At 39.8% G+C, this 8542-nt stretch overlaps 2 protein-coding genes across 6 annotated transcripts; one reads left to right on the forward strand and one right to left on the reverse strand.

The window, feature by feature from the left end:
- Positions 1-162: 162 nt before the first annotated feature.
- fbxo2 (F-box protein 2) lies at positions 163-2909 on the forward strand. 3 transcript variants are annotated; one of them, XM_027024947.3, is made up of 6 exons: positions 163-319; positions 1334-1400; positions 1509-1635; positions 1733-1828; positions 1953-2091; positions 2316-2909. In XM_027024947.3, exons 2-6 carry the CDS (start codon positions 1361-1363, stop codon positions 2448-2450), a joined length of 537 nt encoding a protein of 178 aa, XP_026880748.2. In that variant the 5' UTR covers positions 163-319; positions 1334-1360; the 3' UTR covers positions 2451-2909. The 3 variants fall into 3 exon arrangements, with proteins under 3 accessions (XP_026880748.2, XP_026880750.2, XP_026880749.2); XM_027024948.3 differs by lacking the exon at positions 163-319 and adding an exon at positions 480-542; XM_027024949.3 differs by lacking the exon at positions 1334-1400 and having other exon boundaries at positions 168-319.
- Positions 2910-3627: 718 nt separating this feature from the next.
- Positions 3628-6677, reverse strand: svbp (small vasohibin binding protein). 3 transcript variants are annotated; one of them, XR_014119327.1, is made up of 4 exons: positions 6549-6677; positions 5234-5403; positions 4214-5032; positions 3628-4106 (listed from the first exon to the last, which is right to left on the reverse strand). XR_014119327.1 is itself a non-coding variant. In XM_027024950.3 (3 exons), the coding sequence occupies exons 2-3, from the start codon at positions 5345-5347 to the stop codon at positions 4946-4948; spliced, it is 201 nt and encodes a 66-aa protein (XP_026880751.1). In that variant the 5' UTR covers positions 5348-5403; positions 6549-6677; the 3' UTR covers positions 3628-4945. The 3 variants fall into 3 exon arrangements, 2 of the variants coding, with proteins under 2 accessions (XP_026880751.1, XP_026880752.1); XM_027024950.3 differs by having other exon boundaries at positions 3628-5032; XM_027024951.3 differs by having other exon boundaries at positions 3628-5032; positions 5234-5388; positions 6549-6670.
- Positions 6678-8542: the final 1865 nt, after the last annotated feature.

Raw genomic sequence — 8542 nt, forward strand, 5'->3', positions numbered from 1 at the left:
ATATCAGATATATGAAGGCACATGAACTCAAACTTCATTCTCGTATCCATTCATTTTGATTGTAATATCTGACAGTGCGGGGCATGGGGTTCTTATGCTGCCATGCCCTCCGCGTGACCAGTTAAGTCCGGAACTGCAGCCTGCACCGTTTCTCGGAGCGTGCCCATCATGAGTCGTTTCACGCGGGTGAAAGTGGATCGTGAGTCAGTGAGCTTGCGCACGCGTATACGTGCGTGCTCAACCATAGACCCTTCCTCACGAGGATTGCTGCTGAGTCACTGAGTGCGAAGACAGGGTCGGCCTTGTGGCTTTTCCGTCCGTGAGTAGTTTATATAGTTTTTATTCTAAGCCACGATGCACTAATTTCAGCAAATGTCCTGCTATGTCCCGGCTAAAGCAACGTCTGGTAGCTTTACGCCATTCTGCTGCATGTATGTAATGTGTCCGTTGATGCAGGAAAGAAGAGACAGGAAGCGGTGCGTTACCTTGCGGCCTTTTATTAATGCAGAGCTCTGGAGATGTCACTTCACAACGCAGTGCGAGTGAGATCTAAAGCATAACTTTGCAACAGACAGACTTATAGTTTTCTCGTCTTGCGCGACTTCTGCTTTTGTATTTTTCCATCTCAGCCGTCACCTCTGTCTGACCGTCTCGTACACATGTCTTCTTGCATAAATTTTTGCATGAATTTTTCGGCAAATCCAAGTCTCTTCGTTCATAATAAGCATAGATAGATAATGCTAAATATTTAATGCAGCAGTAATGTTTTGTATTTGTGACCAGCGAAAATTACGTATTACGCTTGTATCCATGTATTTATTTATTTATTGACTGATTGATTAATTTATTGATTGTGTGACGGCATTGCGTAAACCGTGTAGCCACCCCATCTCTGTATTTTATTTTATTTTTTAAATCCTGTGCGAATCGGTCATTACAGAGGTCTTGTGATAAAATTACATTTGACTGGAAAACATGCTGTTCGAAAAGAGATTGTTGTATTACATACAGGGCTTTTAATGTATGCATGCTCGTAGGAGGGGTCGTTAAGTGATAGCTAGCTCGCTAGTGATAGCTAGCAAGACACAAGAACCCTCCCCTACTAGAGTGTGATGAGAGAGCTTAAGACTAACTGAGGAGATGCAAGACTGACACATCTTATATTTTGCCAAGAAAAAAAGTTAATTATGCCTTATTAAATCAGTGAAGCATAATTATACTAGTTGGAGGGTCTAGTGTATGTCTGGGGTATAAATGTGTTATGTATTAGATGGCCTTCTTCAAAAGGCCTTCTATCCTTGTCCTTATGAAAAACATTGTGCCTTGTCTGTAGGATAAGGTGATCTTTAGGCAATAAAACATGACAAGAGAAAATCTTCTCAAAAATCCAAATGGAGATGGTAAGATCAATATTCTCGTGTTTCTGTGTAATGGCATCTAACAGTCACTGTGTTGGCATACCCTAACAAAACATTCCAACAGCACATTTCTGTTATTGCCTGTCCTAGAGGACATGGAATTCTGGGAGCTAACAGAGAACGGAGGCTGTCAGTGGCGTGTGGAAGACATGCCAGGGGACTGTGGACATGCCTTCAGTGATGAGACCGTGACGAAATACTTTTCTACTTCTTTTCAGTGAGTCAGTTCACTGAGACAGTTCACGGTGGATAAAGAAATGCATGTGTTTGAGTGTGTGCTTTGTATTAACGTCTGTCGCTGTCTGCTGCTTCAGACAGTGTCTTAAACGACAGGTGGTAGACCTGGCAGCTGAAGGCTTTACCTTGGAGGACCTGGACTTTGTTCAACCCTCTGTCACTGTGCAAGACTGGTGAATCGCTGTGGTTTTATACATTATCTCTTTTATATAACATTTATTGCATATGTCTGATTGCTGTGCCCCAGAAACTAACTGGTCTACCTGTTTGTCTCTTTGCATATGTGTGTGTTTTTAGGTACTGCAGTCGAACAGACTGCGGGTGTGTTTACCAGCTAGCTGTAGGTCTGCTGGATGAGAATCAGGAGTTGATACAGGAATTTAAGCCTGACATTGTGAGCCTTGACCCATTCATTGATGACTGCTCATGGAAACAGGTAGGAAAAGATTTAGTCATGCTTGGTCAGTGTTAATGTGCTTCAACATTCAGCAGTCAGCTTCATACAATGTTATAACATGTAGTTCAGCCTTCTAAATGTGCTATATAAATAAAGACATGTAAATACTGGAGAGGTACAGAGCTTAAGCAAAATAATGTAGTCCATTAAGTGCCTTAAAACGTCAATATAATGATTTATTAATAATAATTCCCTCTTTCCAGATTACTCATGTGTTTTCCGATTATGGCCCAGGCCTGCGCTACATTTCCTTTGAGCACGGTGGTCAAGATTCCAAATACTGGGATGGTTGGTATGGAGTGAGAGTGACTGGGAGTTCCGTCACTATTGATCTGTAAATTGATCTGACCGGGGTCACACTGGTCCAACACAAGCCCACTGGAGCGCACCTGGGTCAGTGATGAACTGTTGCAACACCACTGTGGGTCCCTTAGAGCCATAGCTAAAATGGAACATGCATGGAATGCAAGGGAGTTGTGTTTATTTATCTGCTGCTGTAACGGAAAACGCAAACAAGGATGTTTGAGAATTACAGGGTCCTGATAAGCAAAGACATGCAAACTGCTGTTTGCTTGTTGCAAACTAATCCAGAGAGAATGTGCTCGTGCTTGCTCGTGCTTGCTACTAACTACCTCTGCTAACGTAGACACCACTGCTGTGATTCTAGCAAACTTTCTAATACCATAATAATTCAGTGGCTTCTGCCAGTTCAAGGAAGGATAACGGTGTATGAGAAAGGCAGCAAGTCACACTGTACGCTCCTGTCTGCCAATAAAAGGACTGGAAAATGCTAATAATCTGTGTTTCCTACATGTCTTATGGATCTTGAGGCACCCCGGACCACCCGTTTATCTTTTGTAGTGTTTTCTTGAAATGACTTCAACAAATGTACCAAAGAATAAGCATCTCATCTTAATGACGAACAGGTCTGTCATGCACGTTCAGAATCCGCGCTGACGGGAGAACAATGACGCCGTCACAGAAGATTGGCCTACTTTGAACGGGCTCTCCTCGCCCCCTGGTGGTCAACCCGCAAAACAAAGACGGTCTGTCAAAAACGAAACGGTGTAATCAGAAACCTCAGACGCGGTCAGAGCACTGCGCGGCCTCCCTGCACACAAACGCGCACGACAAGCCGTGGGCTCCAGCCCTGACGGCAGCCTGACACTTCATTCTTCGCTGTTGACAGCTGCGTGTTTGGCATGGAACAGCACAGCTGTCTTATTAAGACAAGAACCTTTCTGTCCATTGACAGCTGAATGCATAATGCAGGTGGAAATGAATGAGAAAAGGCGCTTTTTTTAAGACACTTGGACTATGGCAACACTGACATGCAGACATTCACATGAATCTAAAATAGTGGGAAAAGCCCACGGTTTAAATAAAGCAATAGCCTACAATTAGCATTTAAAATAAAATATATGAATACATTCCCAGGGAATACATGCAGAATATTTGCTCAAAATATGTATTTATTATTTACAACATTTATTCTACACAAAAATAGACACAGAGAATCATCAGTGAGTTTAATCAAAAGGAAAACGAGATGAACATGAGTAATGTGAATGTCATTCAGATTTTTTTTTTTATGGGTTATTGGAAACTAGCCAAAATCATAGAGACCAGGTATCTCACACCAGAAATACTCCACAATCTACATTAAAAAGGACGTGCAATAGTGAGTTGTAATACAAGGCGCTTAAAACCAACACAGAACATAATAGAACTGTACATCACGCAAATGATTCCTTTTATGATAAATAGTATTCAACTAACCTTTTTGGGTATTAATGGTAGTGGACAGTTGCACCTATATTTAACCTTGTGTTCATTCACTGTTGCTTTTAGAGTCTTTATAGAGACTGGAGTGGTTTATTATGAAACAATTTGATCATTTTGGTATAATTGCAAAACTTGTTCAAAAACCATACAATACTGATATTTTCATCTGTTCTTTGATTGTCCATTAATTCTGATCGAAGTACTTTGTCCTGAAACCATACAACAAACACACACTCAATACTCTGTGCATTGGATCACTATTATGCAAGATGCACTATGTTGGACAAACTGACGGATTATCGGAACGTATACTTACCTATACCACGGTAGTAAAACTGTCATGGAATGCCCACCCCTCCCCCATGAGTCGCGTGGTACGGCCTGCCGCATGCAGGGGGGTTCACCATAGTTTGATGGCACACACCTGTGCAGGGGTTGATGTTAAGTGTTCCTCTGACTATTTAAACCCCCGCCTCTGTGTGTGCCTTGTCGTTGGTCATTATCGTTAGTGTTATTGTGTGTGTAGCCAATATTAGCCTGATATGTCGTTGTTCCTGTCTACTGTTCGTTGTTGTGTGAGTGCCGCAAGTGTCATCAATGTTCTATGTCATTAAACGTCTCACTAAGTCAAGGGAGTCTGTGCGTCCTGTTCCGCGCCCTGCGGCACTTGGGCCAACGTTACAAAAACCAGTAACATGGTTCTGCACTTGGGATATTTACAAAGATCCTCAGTCTAAGATCTGCTTTTAACCACATAGTGGCAAAGGTCCATTAAAGAACTTTAAAATACTTTGTGAATCCAGGCCCTGAGTTTGTATCACAAAGTTGGTACACTGCTGAGCCAATGTTGTATTAACTTCGTTTACCTCAACACACAAAAAAAGTTATTTTGTTAACCCATGGACCCCACAAGGTTAGTATGGTAAGGCCGTCTGGATCTGTCCTCAGTGGCGTGTATCTTCTAGCTATTCTGGGTCTGTCCTCAGTGGTATGTATCTTCTAGCTCATCTGGGTCTGTCCTTGGTGGTGTGAATCTTCTAACTCGTCTTCATTCAGCTTGTGACTGCATTTGCTTGCAGAAGGCCTCAAACTGCTGCTGTTCAAGTTCTGTCATAACCTTGTTCAGTGCGTAAATCTGTAAGAATTAAAAATGCTTAGCTAGTGGCTCTGAGGAGACACAGCACCATTGCATGTTATCCTATAAAAACTTTCATCAAAAAGCAATAAAAGTAGTGATTTTAAACTTTAAAGAAAACTCGTGTATATCCCCAGGGTGTGTTTTAAGGTCATCACTCAGGGTAGGTGAGGGTAGCTGAAGGAGGAGAAATGGCGTTACCTCTGCCCTCTGCCTCTGCTTCAGCTCCTGCTGGGCGGATTTCTGCCTAGCTCGGTCTCCTCGCGTAGGAGTCTCCTTCTGTTTCTGTTTGTCCTTTCTGCAGGCTGGTTCCATCGCTCACCGCGTCTGGGCTTAGTGGCTTCTACTGGGCCAAACTGACCACCACCATGCTAGAGTCATTAAAAATTAATTGGACAATCTAAAAATCAAATCTGTTTAAGGCAATGTTGAAGAATTACTGTTCAAAGGTTAAAACCAGCAGGTAGTATAAGTTATAAATGCAGTTATAGGTTATATACCCAGTTATGTTATATACCCAGTTGTTATACACCCAGTTGAATGTTATAAACAGTTGTTATAAACCCAGTTATATGTTATATACCAGTTATATGTTATAAACCCAGTTGTTATATACACCCAGTTATATGTTATAAACCTGCTTGTTATATACCCAGTTATATGTTATAAATCCAGTTATGTTATATACCCAGTTATGTTATAAACCCATTATATAAACCAGTTATATGTTATAAACCCGGTTATGTTATATACCAGTTATATGTTATAAACCCAGTTATGTTATATACACCCAGTTATATGTTATAAACCTGCTTGTTATATACCCAGTTATGTTATAAATCCAGTTATGTTATATACCCAGTTATGTTATAAACCCATTATATAAACCAGTTATATGTTATAAACCCGGTTATGTTATATACCAGTTATATGTTATAAACCCGGTTATGTTATATACCCAGTTATATGTTATAAACCCATTATATAAACCAGTTATATGTTATAAACCCGGTTATGTTATATACCAGTTATATGTTATAAACCCGGTTATGTTATATACCCAGTTATATGTTATAAACCCATTATATAAACCAGTTATATGTTATAAACCCGGTTATGTTATATACCAGTTATATGTTATAAATCCAGTTATGTTATCTACCCAGTTATATGTTATAAACTCATTATATAAACCAGTTATATGTTATAAACCCGGTTATGTTATATACCAGTTATATGTTATAAATCCAGTTATGTTATATACCCAGTTATATGTTATAAACCCATTATATAAACCAGTTATATGTTATAAACCCGGTTATGTTATATACACCCAGTTATATGTTATAAATTCAGTTATATGTTATAGACCGGAAACCCTAACGCTAACCCAGCTAGCAAAGCTAATGTTTGTGGTTTTATACTAGCTGGCGAGCCACAGCTAAGTTAGTTCCAGTAATGTTAAATGAGTTTGATTCGTGCAATGCTAGTAGGAAACATCGCCGCTTCTACTCACCAAGAAATAAAGCAAATAATGTGCAGATTATAAAAATGTTATATCTATGGCTGTTTAGCTAACGGCTAGCTAACAGCCCCAACGCCGCGAGCTCCTGGTGTTACTGGTAAATAATCCTGTGTGGTACTGCCCACCGCAGAAAGGTTCCTATCATGTCTTATACCATACGGAAGAATACGTTTGTTTTTGGACAGTATAAATAAACTTTGATAAAAACAGAGAAGCATGAATATTTTATAATCATTCAGCGTTTGGTATTTTGTGACATTTTATCTGTCGTGCACATTGACCTCTAATGGCGAAGGAGACCACATGAGGTCGCCCCTGCAGTTCTACTATACCGTACATTCAATATCAATGTCGGGAGTTGTGCTATGATTTCCTTATTTGTAACAGCACGTCTGAAAGATTCTTTGAAAGCATCCGTTAGAAATAAATGTATTTTTCTGCGTGTTATCGACCGTAGCGAAACAGAGAAATAGCCTCCAACTTGCAATCGAAACTTTAAAACACACTGCAGGATTTGCATACAGTATATAAAGAATGATGTTAAACAAAATCACCAAAAACGGGCGTAACAGGCTGCATGATGTGCTGTAATCTTAGTTGTAATTTAAAAACAAAACAAAACAAAAACTTCAACATAATATAAATGAAATAATGGGTCTATTTTGAATATGAACGGCTCATTTTAGTGTTCACATATGCACCCAACAGTTGAATTAACACTGTGCTTTTAGGTCTCGGCAGCCCATACTGTGTTCTGGTACTTCTATTAAATCAGTGGCCTAATCAGAGAGATGAAATGTTTATGAGTGGATAAATTCTGGCCAAATGTGTCACCAGTCAAGTCCTGGCAGCTTCTGCTGTGCTTTGATATAAGACACCAGGAGTGCTCATGCATCATTAAAACAGCAGCAGCAGTGTAATTATAGGGACTAATTTGGTGTCAGGTTGTCTGACACATATGGACCACCATGTAGAACACAACTGATCTTTCCCATGAAATCCGCATCTATGTAAATATTGGTGGATGTGATATGCAGTAGAGCCTTAGGAGCATAATGAAATGAAACCGACTCTAAAGCATGTCACTGTATCATCCATAAAACATAACAGAAAACAAACATGTGTGATAATGGTTTTTATGAACTTGAACTCTCGAGCTTGTGCAGTTGTCGTCGGCGCAGTGCCCCTTGGCACTACTTTGCCAAATGAAATGTATCCTGGCACATTCCAGTGTGTTTTCCAGGACTCCTTTTCCAACTCAGGAGAGCACTTGCTGTGTAATAATATCCAGAGAAGAACAACTGATCCTAAATACAACAGACCCTGTAAGATTGATTTTCCACCCAACACGACATCTTAAACTGGCGTTCAAGAGGGAATTCCCATAAGCCTCTGCCACAGTCTTAGGAGAGGTCCGTGGAAACCCAGCCTGAACAAACTGAAGGCGGTAGGTCCACGAGACTCTGGCCCCTGATCGCGCCAGACTGTTGTCAGACGCGATTTCTGCCGTCTGTGCTTCCTAACAGTACACCCCATTGACTATACCGGTAATTCTGGGTAATATGTCTGCAACTGAGACCTGCTTTCTCACACTGCATTATGAGGACATTACGAGGACATTATGAGGACATCTGCCTCATATGAGGACTAAATGATCACAGATCAACTGTAGAAACTGAATGAGTAATGTGATCATTAATGAAAGAGTCATGATTATTAACAAATGAGTAATGTGATTAATAAGAAATAAGAAAAAAGTATTGATTATTATTTATACTAATATAGCATTTTATTACTTTAGTTTAGTTTATAAATCAGTTTATAAATGCTGGAAACAACAAAGTAAAATCTAGCCTCATTTTGTACACACTGAATCACAAGTAAACACAATCTACATATTTGTATCTAATTCATATCAATATGGATTAAATTTATGTTTCTGATTTAAATTACATTTCAAAAGCAGAGATGTGTTCTTCTAACCT

Source organism: Electrophorus electricus, chromosome 22, assembly GCF_041902795.1.
Source record: "Electrophorus electricus isolate QZ-2024a chromosome 22, ASM4190279v1, whole genome shotgun sequence".
Taxonomy (NCBI): domain Eukaryota; kingdom Metazoa; phylum Chordata; class Actinopteri; order Gymnotiformes; family Gymnotidae; genus Electrophorus; species Electrophorus electricus.

Excerpts from the sequence above, each read along its gene's own strand:
- fbxo2 (XM_027024947.3), top strand. The coding sequence starts at position 1,361 with ATGACAAGAGAAAATCTTCTCAAAAATCCAAATGGAGATG. Across the intron at positions 1,636-1,732 it reads TACTTTTCTACTTCTTTTCA|ACAGTGTCTTAAACGACAGG; the intron begins GTGAGTCAGTTC and ends CTGCTGCTTCAG. Across the intron at positions 1,829-1,952 it reads TCTGTCACTGTGCAAGACTG|GTACTGCAGTCGAACAGACT; the intron begins GTGAATCGCTGT and ends GTGTGTTTTTAG.
- svbp (XM_027024950.3), bottom strand. The coding sequence starts at position 5,347 with ATGGAACCAGCCTGCAGAAAGGACAAACAGAAACAGAAGGAGACTCCT. Across the intron at positions 5,033-5,233 it reads AGCAGAGGCAGAGGGCAGAG|ATTTACGCACTGAACAAGGT; the intron begins GTAACGCCATTT and ends TAATTCTTACAG.